This window comes from Scyliorhinus canicula, chromosome 23 (genome assembly GCF_902713615.1).
Source record: "Scyliorhinus canicula chromosome 23, sScyCan1.1, whole genome shotgun sequence".
In the NCBI taxonomy this organism is placed as follows: domain Eukaryota; kingdom Metazoa; phylum Chordata; class Chondrichthyes; order Carcharhiniformes; family Scyliorhinidae; genus Scyliorhinus; species Scyliorhinus canicula.
The window spans coordinates 26184410-26203077 of NC_052168.1; the positions used below are offsets into that span (position 1 = coordinate 26184410).

Below are 18668 nucleotides of genomic sequence, written 5' to 3' on the forward strand. Positions count from 1 at the left end.
TGTGCAGAGGAGATTCACGAGGTTAATCCCAGAGCTGAAGGGGTTGGATTATGAGGAGAGGTTGAGTAGACTGGGACTGTACTCGTTGGAATTTAGAAGGATGAGGGGGGATCTTATAGAAACATTTAAAATTATGAAGGGAATAGATAGGATAGAGGCGGGCAGGTTGTTTCCACTGGCGGATGAAAGCAGAACTAGGGGACATAGCCTCAAAATAAGGGGAAGTAGATTTAGGACTGAGTTTAGGAGGAACTTCTTCACCCAAAGGGTTGCGAATCTATGGAATTCCTTGCCCAGTGAAGCAGTTGAGGCTCCTTCATTACATGTTTTTAAGGTAAAGATAGATAGTTTTTTGAAGAATAAAGGGATTAAGGGTTATGGTGTTTGGGCCGGAAAGTGGAGCTGAGTCTACAAAAGATCAGCCATGATCTCATTGAATGGCGGAGCAGGCTCGAGGGGCCAGATGGCCTACTCCTGCTCCTAGTTCTTATGTTCTTATTAAAAGACATTAGTGAATTGTTTTTACTGATGCTAGCTTTTTAGTTGCACTTTTTCTGAACTTGACTTATTTAAATGATAAAATATTAAAACCTGCTGCTGTGCAGAGAGACCTGGGTGTAGTAGTGCATGAGTCGCAAAAAGTTGAGGCTCCTTCATTAAATGTTTTTAAGGTAAAGATAGATAGTTTTTTGAAGAATAAAGGGATTAAGGGTTATGGTGTTCAGGCCGGAAAGTGGAGCTGAGTCCACAAAAGATCAGCCATGATCTAATTGAATGGCGGGGCAGGCTCGAGGGGCCAGATGGCCTACTCCTGCTCCTAGTTCTTGTGTTCTTATGTTCTCAACCTGCCTTCAGATGTGGTAGCATTTGAACTCCTGTCTTGTTGGTTATTAGTCTGCTATTGTAGCCATTACACTACCCTGTAAACGTTTCTCTGCTCTCTTTCAGAGTGGTGGCCCTCAACGCTGACAAACACAAAAAGAAGCGGAAAAATCACAGTGACGCCTTGTCGTTGGCCGAAATGCTCAAAAAGTTCCAGAAGGAGAAAGACGCTATGAAAAAGCAGGAAATCACCTTGAAGCCTCCACCCGTCTCCCAGGTCCTCGAGCAGGCTGCAAAGAACGCGGGCTGTCCCGATTTCAGCCTGACTGCCTCTGACCAGGTCTTTGCCATTCTGGGGAACTCGAACGAGCATGACTTGCTTCAGGAAGCTGCCAATGCTATGGAGTTGCTTGGGGACCTGGACATAGATAAGCTGCTAGCAGAAACGTCGAGCGGAAGCCCAGCCTCCGAAACCGAGGAAAACAGCAACATGGCAATGCCCTCCAACCTCATCCTCCCCGCCCAGAGCCAAAAGCCGGTGTCCGAGTTGCCAGTAGGGTTACCTGCCCAGCTTGAAAAACGCATCCATGATCTCAAGGCACTGTGTGCGCTCCATTCAAACAACGAAACCCATGTAAGTACATTATTAGAAAATGAAGAAGTGGCATTTGTAAAGATCAGATTTCATTTTCCAGCTTTTATTCTCCATTTTGAAGGTGCTGTTCTTCCTGAGGTCAGTAATGATACGGATAGGGGAGCCTCTAGGGAATAGTAACCACAACATTGTTAGCTTTGACCTTTTTTTCAAATGAAATGGAGAGTTAGCACTCAAAATGCTCGAGTCGGAATGTGGTATGGGATGCTGATTCAATTGGGGGAAAAAGTGGGAAGAGAGAAATAGGAAGCGAAAATCCAAATCTTTCCCCAAGTCCTTGGGCGGAATTCTCCGCTCCCCACGCGGCGTGGGAGAATGGTGGGAGGGCCCCCCGACATTTTTCGCGCCCCCCCGAACCCCTCCCTGGCGCTTGGACGAATTGCTGCTCGCCGTTTTTCACGGTGATTCTCCGACCCCGATGGGCCGAGCGGCCGGCCGTTCATGACCGTTTCGCGACGGCGGCAAACACACCTGGTCGCTGCCATCGTGAAACGGGCGCCAGATGCCCGTTTGGGGCTTCTAGGGGGCCATTTAGGGCAAGAGCACCACGACTGTGCTCGGGAGGGGACACGCCCGCGATCGGTGCCCACCGATCATCGGGCTGGCGTCCAAATCAGACGCACTATTTCCCCTCCTGCGCCTCGCAAGATCAAGCCGCCACGTCTTGCAGGACGGCTGAGGGGAAAGACGGCCACCGCGCATGCGCCGGCTCGTGCCTACAGCGTCATGACGTCAGCCGCGCATGCGCAGTTTGGAGCTGGCCAACCTGCGCATGCGCGGCTGACGCCATTAGGCGTGCCAGCCACGTAATTCTCGGCGCGACGCCCCCGCGGCCGGGATTTACGGAGCGCCGCTCAAATCTCCTCCGTGAGGGGAGAATAGGGGGCGAGGAGCGGCCTCCGAGGCCGTCGTGAAACTCGGCCGAGTTCACGACGGCCCTCCCGATTTTTCCCGGGAGCAGAAAATTCCGCCCCTTATTTCTCAAGTGTTCAACCATGTGTTTCTTTTTGGTTTTTTAAAAATAAATTTAGGGTACCCCATTATTTTTTACAATTAAAGGGCAATTTAGCGTGGCCAATCCATCTGACCTGCAGATCTTTGGGTTGTAGGGGTGAAACCCACGCAGACACGGGGAGAATGTACAAACTCCACACGGACAGACAGTGATCCTGGATCGGGATACGAACCCGGGTCCTCAGTGCCGTAGGCAGCAATGCTAACCACTGTGCCACTGTGCTGCCCTCCATGTGTTTTGTTAAAGCTGCACTCAAATCTCTCCGTCATTTTTAAACAGGAATGATTGGAGAGTGATCAGGGGTGCCTTGTCTGGTTTGATTTTTCCCTCCCTTCCCTGCCTTTTGCGGGGGGGTGGGAGCTTAACTCTTAATTTTATGCTTCTCCCTTTGCCTCCTTGGAGTGCGTGTTTTCCACAAAGATGTGCGCAGAGCCTTCCCTTGCTGGCACTGTTCACATCCAAACCTGAATGGTGAATACTGGCATTCTATTCAATTTGGAAAATTGTGAGCAGTTTTAGGCCCCGTATCTAAGGAAGGATGTGCTGACCTTGGAAATGCTCCAGAGGAGGTTCATAAGAACGATCCTGGGAATGAAGAACCTGCCATATGAGGAAGGTTAAGGACTCTGGGTCTATACTCGTTGGATTTTAGAAGTAGGAGGGGGGGGACGTTATTGAAACTTATAGGATACTGAGAGGCCTAGATAGAGTGGACATGGAGAGGATGTTTCCACTAGTTTAAAAAACTAGAACAAGAAGACATAGAGGGTGGTGAATCTGTGGAGCTCTTAGCCGCAGAAGGCTGTGGAGGCAAAAATCACTGAGTGTCTTTAAGACAAAGATAGATAGGTTCTCGATTAATAAGGGGTCAGGGGTTACAGGGAGAAGGTAGGAGAATGGGGGGATGAGAAACATATCAGCCATGATTGATTGGCAGAGCAGACTCGATGGGCTGAATGGCCTAATTCTGCTCCAATGTCTTATGGTCTAAAAATGGGATCCTTTGTAGCTCAGCCGGATCCTGTCCTTGTGTGCAGACCATCAGCTCCCAAGTTCCTTTCAACTCATCAACCTGACATGGACACGTGTCGCCAATCATTCCTCATCACGGAGTCAAAAGCATGGAACTCGTTCTCCTCCCCCCTCTTGCCCTTCATAGTGTTATGGGCCAGGGTTTAGAGAACCCCAAAGTGTATCACGGAGTTCACCTGACCCACAACTTTTAATAGATTGTGGTATGGGGAGCACACGGCCCACTCTACAGGTGTGGTACAGCAGAAATTGAAAAGTATTTTTTAAAGCAAAACAATGTTTATTCTATGAACTCAAGTTAACCTTTTTAAAACATACAGTGACCATCTTAGCAACCATCAATTAATTAATCATAATTTGAATTAACCATTAATTCAAATACAACTCCCAAAGAATACGACACTAAATAATCCTTTAAGCTTTCCTTTTAACATCCATAAAACTTAAAACACCTTTTACCAGAAGCACATCAGGTTAAAGTCACTACTGTTATTAGTTTTAAATCACCAAAGGGTCGATTTACAGTCTTTAGATTACAGAGAGAGACTCTAATACACCTTCTGGTTGTGAATGCGGCTATCCAGCTCTGAAAACGAAACTAAAACACACCCTGCAGCAAACCGCCTAAAACTAAAGTAAAAAGCTGACACAGCTCAGCTGCACCCATTCTGACAGCAATAAACACCCATTTCTTAAAGGTACTCTCACTACAGATACTGTATACACATCCATTTTTAAAAATAAATTTAGATTACCCAATTATTTTTTCCAATTAAGGAGAAATTTAGCGTGGCCAATCCACCTACTCTGCACATCTTTGGGTTGTGGGGGCGAAACCCACGCAGACACGGGGAGAATGTGCAAACTCCACACGGACAGTGACCCAGGGCCGGGATCGAACCTGGGACCTCAGCGCCGTGAGGCAGTTGTGCTAACCACTAGGCCACCGTGCTGCCCTTACACATCCGTTTATAACCACCCATTTCTTAAAGGTACTCTCACATGACAATATAAGTGCCTTTTTCGTAGAAAGATGTTCCACCTTGCTTTGTGGAGTCATAAATATTTTTAAAAAATATTTGATAAAGTGACTAAAAGCTTGATGAAAGAGGCAAGTTTTTAGGAGGGTCTTAAAGAAGGAGAGGGGGTTTTTGAAACATTTTGGAAATTCCATTTGAGAGCTACGGCATATAGCAAGCAAATGGGCTGAAGCAGTGGTGGAAATAGTCTTGTTGATGGAGTGAATAAGTGTTTGGAATCTCACCGAGATGTCAAGTAGGATGCCAAAGTTGCTTACAATCTGATCTAGCCTTAGTCGCCGACGGGGAGGAGGACGTTGGACGGATTTAGGAGCAAGAATGCTGTGATGAATGATTTTTGTTTAATTTAAAGTACCCAATTATTTCTTTTCTAATTAAGGGGCAATTTAGATTGGCCAATCCACCTAACCTGCACATCTTTGGGTTGTGGGGGTGAAATCCACGCAGACACGGGGCGAATGTGCAAACTCCACACGGACAGTGACCCAGGGCTGGGATTTGAACCCGGGTCCTCAGCGCCGTAAGCAGCAGTGCTAACCATTGCGCCACCGTGCTGCCCGCTGTGATAAATGATTGACTGTATTGACTTCAGCACACTCCGCCTGGAGCATATCTTTGCAAACCAGTATGAACCCAGGGCATTGAAGGGATCCGTTCAAAGCTTCTCTGTAATTGGTACCACTACCACACAACCGACACGAGTCCTGTCCCATCAGTGCAATCGTACAGCGGGTGTCACTGTGTCTTGATCAGGAGCAGGAACACAAGCTGAATTTGTTTTGCGTTCCTCGACCATTAGCCATATGTGGTGAATTGGGAATGCTGATGTGATTGATTACATTTCAGTTGATAACTATGACCAATAGATGACACGGTAGCGCAGTGGTGAGCACAGTTGCTTCACAGCTCCGGGGCCCCAGGTTCGATTCCTGGCTTGGGTCACTCACTATCTGTGCGGAGTCTGCACGTTCTCCCCGTGTCTGCGTGGGTTTCCTCCTGGTGCTCTGGTTTCCTCCCACAGTCCAAAGAGGTGCGGATTAGGTGGATTGACCATTCTAAATTGCCCTTAGTGTGTAAAAATGGTTGTGTGGGGCTACTGTGTTACAGGAATAGGGTGGGGTGCTCTTTCCAAGGGCCGGTGCAGACGCGATGAACCGAATAGCCTCCTTCTGCACTGTGAATTCTATATAGACACCGCCGTGGGGCACGCAATCTCAACTTGTTTGCGCATTCCATGTGTGTGGACTTTAACCTTTTTTGGACACTATGTATGTTGAAAGTGTGAAGTGTATTTATTTCATGAATCTATAGTACCCAATTATTTTTTTCCCAATTAAGGGGCAATTTACCGTGGCCAATCCACCTACCCTGCACATCTTTGGGTTGTGGGGGTGAATCCCACACAGACACGGGGAGAATGTGCAAACTCCACACGGGCAGTGACCCAGGGCCGGGATTCAAACCCAGGTCCTCAGCGTAGTCCCAGTGCTAACCACTGTGCCACCATGCTGCCCACAAGTGTATTTTTAATCGTCAGGAGGGCCTTGGTTACTGAAAAGTGGCAGAAGTGATGTACATGTGCATGTGAAGTGAGTTTGTTTGCATAATGTGTGCATGACAGAATCAAAAGGCCTATTAAGAGGGCATTCAGTCCATGGTGCTTGCATCAAATCTCTGAAAGCGCTCCCAATTAGTCCCACTCCTGCCCAGTTCCATAACCCTGCAATCGTTTACTTTTTTAAGGATATACCCAACTTCCTTTAGAAAGTTGCTATTGAATCTGCTAATTTTCCGCCACCATTCAGGCAACACATTCCAGATCAGCAGAACTCAGTGAATAAAACAAAATTTTAATCTCTTCCCTGCCCCCAGTGTCTTTTTGCCAATTATCTAATATCTGTGTCCTCTGGTTAATCATCCTGCCGGTGAAAACATTTCCTCCCTTCATGTTCTTATCAAAACCCCCTGATAGTGTTTAACACTTCTATCAAATCCCCCCCTTGCCTTTCTCTCGGGGAACCATCCCAGCTTTTCCCCATCTCTCTGCACAACCCAAATCCCTCATCTTTGTACCGTGCCGGTAAATCTCATCTGCACCCTCTTCGATGCTTTGACATCCTCCCTGTAAAGTGTGGTAGTGCCGTGATCTGGACACAACATTCTTGCTGAGGTCTGACCAGTGATTTACAACGGTTTGCCACCACTTCCTCCCTTCGCAGCTCTCTATAGGGGCCGTAGCAGAAAGCAAATAAACCGCTGTGATTCATTTCTAAAAGGGTAGGATTGAGAAGTTGGGAAGTTATGTTGAACTTGTATGAAACATTGGTTAGAACACACTTGGGAGCATTGTGAATATTACCGGTCTCCAAATTGTGAAAAGGATATTGAGGCACTGGAGATGGTGCAAACAGTCTGGGGTGCTTTACTGGTGCTGAGAGAAGAGACAGGCGACCTAATTGATGCCTTTAAGATTGAGAAGGTTTGGTGGAGAAGGTTTTCCGCTTGTTGGAGAATCGAGAACAAGGAAGCACAAAATTTAAGACGGTCACTAATCAATCTGATAGGGAACTTTGATCCTTCATTACCCAGTGCGTGGTTCGAATGTGAAACTCGCTACAACAAGGAGTGATTGTGGTGAATAGGATTGATTCGTTTAAGAGGAAGCTCCATAAACACAGGACAGGAAAGCAGTAGGAAGTTACATTGATGGAGTTAGATGAAGTGGGAGCCAGGGGGAGGGGGTGCACGTGGAGCAGGAATGCCAGTATGAGTCTGTTGAGCCACTTGCCGCATTTCTGTCCTCTGAACACCATGCAGTAAACTAAAGTTCCTGTTTGCTATTTTAGCAGCTGTGTCTCGGGGGTTTTCAACTAAATTTAATGCATGTGGCGAAAATCGTGTTACCGTCTTCACAACCGTGGCGAGTTGCCGATTGCCATTAGATAGCACTGTCCGACTGCAGAAACATTGTAGACACACAGTCCACTGTCAGCTAGTTGCCTTCCCGAGAAGACAATAAATTAATGCTAAACCTTCTTGTCTGAATGGCCCAGTGCTCTAGACAATGTGGTTGAACTAATGAGGAGGTGGAAAGGATCGCGAGAAGCCTGAAGGACTTGAATATTCACAAAAGTAGCAGGCGTTGGCTGACTGATTATAAAGCAGAGGGTCGGGTTAAATGGGTCCTTCTCTGGCTGGTGAACCGTGACCAGCGGGGCCACCGCAGGGGTCAGTCCTCAGACCTCCACTGTTTACAATCTTTATAAATGATCTGCAAGCAGGGACAGAGTGTAACATTGCAAAATTTACGGATGATACTAAAATATGTGGAAAAGCAGGCAGTGAAGAGGAGATACAGATTTTCCAGGCAGGTTTGGATAGGCTAGGAGATTGGGCCAAAATTTGGCTGATGGCGTTGTGAGGTTATCCATTTTGGCCGAAAAAATAGTCGTGCAAATCTAAATGGGAAGCAGATTCCAAATACATCTGGGCAGAGGGATCTGGGTGTCTTTGTTCATGAATCGTAGCAAGTCGGTATTCGGGTACAGAATGTATTAAGAAAGGCAAATGGACTGTGAGCGTTTATTGCAAAAGGGCTGGATTATAAAAGTAAGAAGTATTGGTGAGACCACATCTGGAGTATTGCGTCCAGTTTGGTCTCCTTATTTGAGGAAGGATGTGGTGACATTGGAGGCAGTTCAGAGGAGGTTCACCAGATTGATACCGGGGATGTAGGGGTTGACATATGAGGAGAGATTAAACAGTTTGGGCTTATACTCGCTGGAGTTTAAAAGGATGAGAGGGGATCTGATCGAGGTACACAAAATACTAAATGGGACTGATAAAGTAAATGTAGACCAAATATTCCCCCTTGTGGAGCAAAGTAGAACAAGAGGTCACAGATACACGTTGAGAGGCGGTAGATTTAAAACTGAGATGAGGAGGCACTACTTCTCGCAGAGGGTATTGAAATATGGAACTCGCTGCCCCATAGTGCGGTGGAGTCTGAATCATTAAATGGTTTCAAGAGGGAGATGGATATATTTCTGACAAAAAAAAAAACAGGCTAAAAGGAACAGGGAGGGAGGTGGATTTGAGACCAGGACGAGATCAGCCACGATTTGATTGAATGGTGGAACAGGCTCGAAGGACTCAATTGCCTACTTTTGCTCCTAATTCCTAGGTTTCTATGTAGAAGTGATCAAGAATGCTGAAGAATGTTTGGGTGAAAGCTTTGGCAGGATCTTCCTTTTGGAGCTCCCCCACTGCAAAGGTAGTGCATGGAAATTGGGCGGGGGTGGGGGGGGCAAAGCATCAAAGTGTGGGGCAGTTTTTGCAGATCAAGAAAAAAGTGGGTGACAGTAAGGTTAAAGATTGAGAGTCCTGGTCATGGTATCGACGTCTGTTAAAGCTGTACAGAGAGCACATGGTTACAGTCACTGAAGCACAGCTTTTGCACGCGTTCGGGGCTTATCTGGAAAAGATTACAGGACACTCCGACTTCCTGTCTCTCGCCATAACGTGCTAAATCAGGGTAAGCTTATGGCAGAACTTCCAGAGAATCAGCAGAATGACTTCCATTGTCTAAAACCAATGGGGATTTGGTCACAGTGGAGGGCCTTGAATGCCGTGGGGAGATTCATTTCTTTTCCAAAACTTCTAGCACAAGGATCTGCATTAGAAAATTGTGGTACATCATGCGTATATGTTTTATAATGGCACTAGGTTGGGTGGCACAGTGGTTAGCACTTGGGACTGCGGTGCTGAGGACCCGGGTTCGAATCCCGGTCCTGGGTCACTGTCCGTGTGGAGTTTGCACATTCTCCCCGTGTCTGTGTGGGTTTCACCCCCACAACCCAAAGATGTGCAGGGTAGGTGGATTGGCCACGCTAAATTGCCCCTTAATTGGGGGAGAAAAAAAATTGGCTACTCTAAATGTAAAAAAAAATAATGGCGCTGTTATCAATTTAGAGTGACATACTGTCCATTGCACACTAAAACACCCCTATGTGTGAGGTGATGATGCAGCTGTACAAAAGCTTGGTCAGGCCACATTTGTGCAGTTTTGGTCACCTCATTTTAGGAAGGATGTGGAAGCTTTGGAAAAGGTGCAAAGGAGATTTACCAGGATGTTGCCTGGAATGGAGAGTAGGTCATACGAGGAAAGGTTGAGGGTGCTAGGCATTTTCTCATTAGAATGGAGAACGATTAGGGTGTAGATTAATTTGTTCTTAATCTAGGACAAAAGTTCGGCACAACGTCGTGGGCTGAAGGGCCTGTTCTGTGCTGTATTTTTCTATGTTCTATGACACCCAGGTCCCGCTGCACACTCCCCTTTCCCAATTTACAACCATTCAGGTAGTAATCTGCCATGATAGTTGAGGATAATTTGACTTTGTTTAGGGAAAAACCATTAATTTCCTTTTTTTTTCATCAACAGAGGGTTGATGAAGATAATGCTGTTGGTGTGGCCTACATGGGCTTCCAAAGATAAAGAGCTACAAAACAGACACATAAGCAAAGTAGGAACTCATGGAATACAGGGAGCAGTAGCAATATGGATACAATTGGCTGATTGGCATAAAACAGTCGTGGTTAACAGTTGTTTTCCGGATTTGAGGAATGTTTGTAGCAGAATTCTCCAGGGTTTGGTGTGGGTGACCCTTCTGTTCCTGATTATACATCAATGACGACATGTGAGAGACGATTTCAAAATTGGCAGATGACACTAAACTTGTCCCTGTTGTACATTATTCCGTGTAACCGCCCCATATGCGGCGTTTATTATTCCGCATCATAAACTGTGTAAACTCCAGCGTGACTCACTGGACATGTGCAATGAGCCACAGGCCAGATTGTAACTGGATGGTTTATACCCAGGTGTGATTATATTCCAGGCCGTGTCTTTAACAGTGTTTCTGTGTTTACCCAGGCTGCCAAGGTCTCTGAAGGGGAAGGAAAAAAGAAATTCTTTACTCCGGACATCAACACTATCCTGCTAGAGTAAGTATTCCGCTTTCTTCAGATTTCGATCTCTGCTTGTGCAATTTTCTGAGAAAGGTGGGTAGAATTTTGCGAGTACAATCCCCAAAGCGGTGGATAAACTCCAGGCAAATTGCCAGAGAATAAGAAAGGAGAATTGGGCACAATCTGACTGAACAAGCTCGAGGGGCTGAACGGTCTCATTCTGTTTTGATGAGAGCATAAAAGATGGTGGGCGAAGCTGGGAATGAACACAAGAGTGTTCATTTTCTGAATGATGACTTCCTTCTCCTCTGCGTGCATTCAGTGACAAACACGATGCATTTGAGCTCCTAAGTGCGTGGCAGCACACCGACAGTTGTGTGGCAAGGCTGCAGAACGTCAAGTTTCAGTTTTGGAAGGGAAGAAGGAAGGGCAGTGGTGGCAGGAGTTTAGATGCAAGCTTTGTCATTGATATCTTGTTGCTAATGTCGGGTCTGCCTCTCCATCTGTCTGTGCAGCATTGAATTACAAGTACAGGAGTTGAATGTGACACTGCGTTCGGGAGTGTATGGTTTCCTGGTCTCCTTCCTGCCCTGTAGCAGGGACACACTAATGAAGCGCCTGAAGAAGCTACACCTCAACGAGCAGGTAAAAAGAATTTGAGAGTGTGCAGAATTCTGTGTTTCCCCCCTTTCCAAACACCCATGCCCAGTAAAGTGTTCAGAGATAAATGGGACAAGAATAATATGTAAGTCAAACAGGCCAGCAGTTCCAACTTTGATTCCCACTTCTGCAAAGGTGATCCTCAGCCTGAGCAACAGTAGCGGCATTTTAATTGGCCTCTGGGGTCACGGAAAGGATCTCCAAGCTTGCCAAGCCACAACCTCTTGCTTTTTCTCATTCCAAGTGTAACAGTGAAGTATCCACATTTCCGGATGACCATAGGCTGCTTTCCCCCTTTCAGGGGGAGAGCTGACTGGTGGTGATTTAACCTGTGGATCACCCACACCTCGGGCGAGGTTGAGAAGGCAGGGCCTTCATGAATAACCTCGGCCAGTACGGGAATTGAACCCACGGCGTTGGCCTCGCTCTGCATCGCGAACCAACCGTCCAGCCAACTGAGCTAAACCGTGTGTGGTGTTGGCGACGAGCACGGTATTAACTGAGCATCTGTCCTGAGCTGGTCTGTACCCTCAAAGCAGGTGCATACAATCCCCTGATCGTCAACCATAGTGGAGGCTGTAGAGGCCTGAATACCACACGGATTTCTCCAGGAGTAATTTTCTGCTCTCAATGTCTGCGTTTCCCTCCCAGGACGAGCGGTTACGGGATCCGACGCAGAAGCTGAAGGAAGCAGTGGCAAATGTGATGCCGGCTCAGCTGATAAAATACCAGGAGGAACTGCAAGCGCACACGCAGGCCCGGTTCGCCAAGTACGTTCCAACTGTTTTCTTCCAAGTGCTTGCCCAGGCGCAAGTACTAGACCAGAGCAGTCACAGTGAATGAGGTGATTTGTTGCTAGGGCTCGTTGGCTAAGGATCGGGGAGCAGTGGACGAGCTGCAAACATTCACAGGCTGACAAGCTGTGGCATCAAACTGGCCCTCCATGTGAGGTCAATGCAGGTAGAGAGAGATTCTTTCACCCGTGGGTGGTGAATGCCAATCAGCGCCATGTACGCTGGGAGGGTCCCACAGCACCAGCACAAGGATGCTAACAATCACGTTTGAAAGCAGTGGCGTTTTACAATTGTTGGAAACACACTGAGCAGAGGCCTGCGTCAAATTGTGCTGCATTTCCTGGTGGAGAGCATATATGTTGGTGATTCTTTTTTAAAATATATTTAGAGTACCCAATTATTTTTTCCAATTAAGGGGCAATTTAGAGTGGCCAATCTCCCTAGCCTGCACATCTTTGGGTTGTGGGGGTGAAACCCACGCAGACACGGGGAGAATGTGCAAACCCCACACGGACAGTGACCCAGGGCCGGGATTCGAACCCGGGTCTTCAGCGCCGTAGGCAGCAATGCTAACCACTGTGCCACCGTGCTGCCCGGATGTTGGTGATTCTTAACATAAATGCTAATTGCAGCTTTTTGGCCAATCTCTCTCTGTTGCTTAATCACATAGCAACAGGAGTGAGTCACTCCGTATCAAATCAGTTTGCCTACCTGTGTCCAATATTCCTTGTTACCCTTACAAAAATCTTATCTCGGTTGTGAAAGCTCCAATTGATCACCGTATCGACTGTCTTTTGGCGGGGGAAGAGAGCTCCATATTCCTGCTGCCCTTTGTGTGCGAAAGTTTAATTTTAAGATTGCACCCGCTTCATCTGGATTACTCTGTTTTAACAAAGAACAATACAGCACAGGAACAGGCCCTTCGGCCCTGCAAGCATGTACTGGTAATGATACCAACCTTTGCCAAAACCCTCAGCACTTCCTTGTGCCGAATCCCTCTATACCCATCCTATCCATGTGTTTGTCAAGATGCCTTCTGAACGCAGTTAATGTATCTGCTTCCACATCCTCCCCTGGCAGCGTGTTCCAGGCACTCGCCACCCTCTGCGTAAAAAAAACCTGCCTCGCACATCTCTAAATTTTGCCCCACGGACCTTAAACCTATGCCCCTGATGACTGACCCCTCCACCCTGGGAAAGAGTGCCTGCCCATCCACTCTATCCATGCCCCTCATAATCCTGTAGACCTCTATCAGGTCACCCCTCGACCTCCATCTTTCTCATGAAAACAGTCCGAGTCTATTCAGCCTCTCCACATAGCTAACATCCAGGTAAACCTCCTCTGCACCCTCTCCAAAGGCTCCACACCCTTCTGGTAGTGTGACGACCAGAATGTGCGCAATATTCCAAGTACGACCGTACCTAGGTTCTATACAACTGTAGCATGACTTGCCAGCTTTTATACTCGATGCCCCGTCCAAACACCAGGCCACTCAACCTTCTCTTCGCGAGAGAATACAAGCTGGTTTTATCATTTTAAGGACCTTTACACCACCCTACAATCTTTTTAAACCCAGTGGGATAGAAGCCAATTTTACGCACCATTGCTAATGTAACGCTTTAAGCTCCAGGCAACTGCAGCTTCTGAAGAGGTGAAATCACTGCATCCCCTCACTTTCCTGAGGTTATAGTACCCAAAGTGGGGCCTTCGCTGTGCAACTGAACCACAACATCCTCCCCATTGTGTTCCAGTGACTTGAGATAACGCCCCCATTCTAGAGTCCTCCTGTCCTGCTCCCCGTGAGGGTCAGAGCCACTGGCCACAGTCGGTATCTGAACCCTGGGATATTACGGAGCGTGGGCAACAACAACAGCAGTTTCTGGATCTAAGGGAGAAGGGTGGTGGTGGGGTGTGGTTAGGAGCAGAGGGCAGATGCCAGTTTCCAGCTCTCTTTTCCTCTCATCTTTTCAGAATGGCGTCCGAAGAGGATCGAGACAGAAATTGCTCCGACGAGGATGATGACGATAAGCCAGGACGAAGAGTCATGGGACCACGGAAAAAGTTTATTTGGAACGATCATGTCAGGTAGGCATTTTGCGAGCTGAGGACATCTCTCCTCTCTCCTCTCCTCTCTCATCCTCCCCCCCGCCTGCCCTGGAGTAATTTTTCTTTGTAATTGATCTTGGCGCCGTTTGTCCTTCCTGTGTCTGCCACTCTTGGGGATTGCAAAACAAAATGGTTTCTGTCACTTACCTCTTTTTATTACCTCGCTCTCTTTTTCTTTCTCTTCCCTTATTTTAACTCTGGTCAACTCAATTCAGTTGGTAACCCCTTGTGCTCAGTCAGAAGGCGGTGGGCTCAAGCTTTGTAACCTGAGCACACACGATGGGCGGCACCGAGGGAGTGCTGCATTGGCAGAAGTGCTGTCTTATAGGCGAGAAGGTAAACCAAAGCCCTGTTTGCCTGGACATATACAATCCCATTCCACCTTTTGAGGAATGATTCATTGGCCATTCATTCGTTTGCAGTTTAGAGATTTGCTCTGCTCAAATTGGTTTAGAACATAGAACATAGAACATTACAGCGCAGTACGGGCCCTTCGGCCCTCGATGTTGCGCCGACCCGTGAAACCATCTGAAGCCTATCTGACCGACACTATTCCATTTTCATCCATATGTCTATCCAGTGACCACTTAAATGCCCTTAAATTTGGCGAGTCTACTACTGTTGTAGGCAGGGCGTTCCACACCCCTACTACTCTCTGAGTAAAGAAACTGCCTCTGACATCTGTCCTATAGCTACCACCCCTCAATTTAAAGCTATGTCCCCTCGTGTTGGTCATCACCATCCGAGGAAAGAGACTCTCACTGTCCACCCTATCTAACCCTCTGACTATCTTGTATGTCTCTATTAAGTCACCTCTCAGCCTTCTCCTCTCTAACGAAAACAACCTCAAGTCCCTGAGCCTTTCCTCGTAAGACCTTCCCTCCATACCAGGCAACATCGTAGTAAATCTCCTCTGAACCCTTTCCAAAGCTTCCACATCCTTCCTATAATGTGGTGACCAGAACTGCACGCAGTACTCCAGGTGCGGCCGCACCAGAGTTTTGTACAGCTGCAGCATGACCTCGTGGCTCCGAAACTCAATCCCCCTACTGATAAAGGATAGCACACCATATGCCTTCTTAATAGCCCTATTAACCTGGGTGGCAACTTTCAGGGATTTATGTACCTGGATGCCGAGATCTCTCTGTTCCTCTACACTACTCAAGAATCTTGCCATTAGCCCAGTACTCTGCATTCCTGTTACTCCTTCCAAAGTGAACCACCTCACACTTATCCGCATTAAACTCCATCTGCCACCTCTCAGCCCAGCTCTGCAGCTTATCTATGTCCCTCTGTAACCTATAACATCCTTCAGCACTATCCACAACTCCACCGACCTTCGTGTCATCTGCAAATTTACTAACCCATCCTTCTACACCCTCTTCCAGGTCATTTATAAAAATGACAAACAGCAGTGGCCCCAAAACAGATCCTTGCGGTACACCACTAGTAACTGAACTCCAAGATGAACATTTGCCATCAACCACCACCCTCTGTCTTCTTTCAGCTAGCCAATTACTGATCCAAACCGCTAAATCACCTTCAATCCCATACTTCCGTATTTTCTGCAATAGCCTACCGTGAGGAACCTTATCAAACGCCTTACTGAAATCCATATACACCACATCAACCGCTTTACCCTCACAAAAAACTCAATAAGGTTTGTGAGACATGACCTACCCTTCACAAAACCGTGTTGAGTATCGCTAATCAACTTGTTCTTTTCAAGATGATTATAAACCCTATCTCTTATAACCTTTTCCAACATTTTACCCACAACCAAAGTAAGGCTCACAGGTCTATAATTACCAGGGTTGTCTCTACTCCCCTTCTTGAACAAGTGGACAACATTTGCTATCCTCCAGTCTTCTGGCACTATTCCTGTCGACAACGGCGACATAAAGATCAAGGACAACGGCTCTGCAATCTCCTCCCTGGCTTCCCAGAGAATCCTAGGATAAATCCCATCTGGCCCAGGGGACGTATCTATTTTTACACTTTCCAAAATTGCTAACACCTCCTCCATGTGAACCTCAATCCCATCTAGCCTGGTTGACTGTACCTGAGTATTCTCCTCGACAACATTGTCTTCCTCCAGTGTAAACACTGACGAAAAATATCCATTTAACGCTTCCCCTATCTCCTCTGATTCCACACACAACTTTCCACTACTATCCTTGATTGGCCCTAATCTTACTCTAGTCATTCTTTTGTTCCTGATGTACCTATAGAAAGCCTTAGAGTTTTCCTTGATCCTATCCACCAACGACTTTTCGTGTCCTCTCCTCGCTCTTCTTAACTCTCCCTTTAGGTCCTTCCTGGCTAACTTGTAACTCTCAAATGCCCTAACTGAGCCTTCATGTCTCATCCTAACATAAGCCTTCTTCTTCCTCTTGACAAGTACTTCAACTTCCTTAGTAAACCACGGTTCCCTTGCTCGACAACTTCCTCCTTGCCTGACAGGTACATACTTATCAAGGGCACGCAGTAGCTGTTCCTTGAAAAAGCTCCACATTTCGATTGTACCCATCCCCTGCAGTTTCCTTCCCCATCCTATACATCCTAAATCTTGCCGAATAGCATCATAATTGCCTTTCCCCCAGCTATAATTCTTGCCTTGTGGTATATATCTATCCCTGCCCATCGCTAAAGTAAACATAACCGAATTGTGATCACTATCACCAAAGTGCTCACCTACATCTAAATCTAACACCTGGCCGGGTTCATTACCTAGTACCAAATCCAATGTGGCATCGCCCCTTGTTGGCCTATCTACATACTATGTCAGCAAACCCTCCTGCACACACTGCACAAAAATTGACAGCAGTAACGTCATCATTGGCTATAAAACACCTTGGGTCATCCTCAGGACCTGAGAACACAGGAAATAGGAGCACGTTTGACCTGTCATCCTTTCTAGCCTGCTCTGTCATCCCATGCGTTCATGCCTGATCTCCTACCTCAACTCTACCTTTCCCTCACTTCCCCCATATTCTTTGATTCCCTTTGTACCCAAAAATCTGTTGACCCCTGCCGTGAATATGCTCATCAATGAGCATCCATGGCTATCTGGGTAGAGAATTCCAAACGATTCACAATCCTTTCAGTGAAGAAATTGTTCCTCATCTCATAGCTGTACCGTTATTCTCGAACTGTGACCATGTGTTCTAGATTTCTAGCCTGGGGAAACATCTTCCCAGCAACTTCCAGCTCAAGCCCCTTAAGAATTTTATGTGCGGCAACAAGACCATCTCTCACCCTTCTTAGTTCTGTCAATAACGTCCCAAATGTAATATTTACACCTTTATGAATAATGTAAAGGGAATGTGGTTTGTGAGGAAGTTGCAAAACGCTTTCAAGAGGACTTGGATAGACTTTAGTGAGTAGGAAAGAACATGGCAGGTTTTAGTTTTATTCATTTATGTGATGAGGGTGTCGCTGACTAGGCCAGGATGTATTGCCCATCCCTAATTGCCCTTGAGAAGGTGGTGATGAGCTGTCACCTTGAACCGATGCAGTCCCTGTGGTGTGCGTGCACCCACAGTACTGTTACGAGGGATGTCCAGGATTTTGACCTAACCACAGTGAAAGAATGATGATATACTTCCACGCCGGGGTAGTGAGTGACTTGGTGGGGAAATTCCAGGTGGTGGTGTTTCCGTGTACCTGCCGACCTGTCATTCTAGATGGTAGTGGTCGTAGTTTTGGAAGGTGCTGCCGAAGGAGCCTTGGTGAGTTCCTGCGGTCTGACGTGTAGTTGGTGCACACGGCTGCCGCTGTTCATCGGTGGTGGAAGGAATGAACGTTTGTGGAAGGGTTTCCAATCAAGTGGGCTGCTTTGTCCTGGACGGTGTCGAGCTTCTTGAGTGTTGTTGGAGCTCCACTTGTCCAGGCACTGGGGGGAGTATTCCATCACACTCCTGACTTGTACCTTGTAGATGGTGGACAGGCTGTGGAGATTCTAGAGATGTGTTACCATAGGATTCCTAGCCTCTGATCTGCACTTTAGACACAATATTTATATGATGAGTCCAGTTCAGTGACTGGTCAGTGGTAACTCCCAGAATGTGAATAGCGGGGCATTCAGCGATGGCAATGCTATTGAATGACATGGTTGTGATGGTTTGATTGTCTCTTGTTGGAGATGGTCATTGCTTGGAGCAAATGTAACTTGCCACTTGTCAGCCTAAGCCTGGATATTGTCCAGGTCTTGCTGCATTTGGACATGGACTGCTTCATTATCAGAGGAGTCGGGAATGGTGCTGAACGTTATGCAGTTACCAACGAATATCTCCACTTCTGATCTTATGATGGAAAAGTCATTGGTGAAGCAGCTGAAGATGGTTGGGCCAAGTGCGATACCGTGAGCAACTCCTGCAGTCACGTCCTGGAACTGAGATGATTGATGTCCAACCACCACAACCATCTTCCTTCATGCCGGTAGTCAACCAGCAAAGGTTTTCCCCTCTGATTTGCATTGACTCCAGTTCTGCTAGGGCTCCTTCATGCCACACTCGGTTAAATGTTGCGTTGATGTCAAGGGCAATCACTCGCCTCACCTCAAATGGAATATAATG

At 47.0% G+C, this 18668-nt stretch overlaps 1 protein-coding gene across 2 annotated transcripts in view; it reads left to right on the plus strand.

Moving 5' to 3' along the window:
• LOC119956330 (ubinuclein-2-like) overlaps positions 1–18668 on the plus strand; it is a 108954-nt gene that overhangs the window by 40031 nt on the left and 50255 nt on the right. For both annotated transcript variants that reach the window (XM_038783472.1, XM_038783471.1), the window contains exons 6-10: positions 949–1456; positions 10497–10567; positions 11047–11176; positions 11843–11961; positions 13957–14070. In XM_038783472.1, coding sequence (XP_038639400.1) covers positions 949–1456; positions 10497–10567; positions 11047–11176; positions 11843–11961; positions 13957–14070 — 942 coding nt within the window. The remainder of the gene's footprint in view (positions 1–948; positions 1457–10496; positions 10568–11046; positions 11177–11842; positions 11962–13956; positions 14071–18668) is intronic.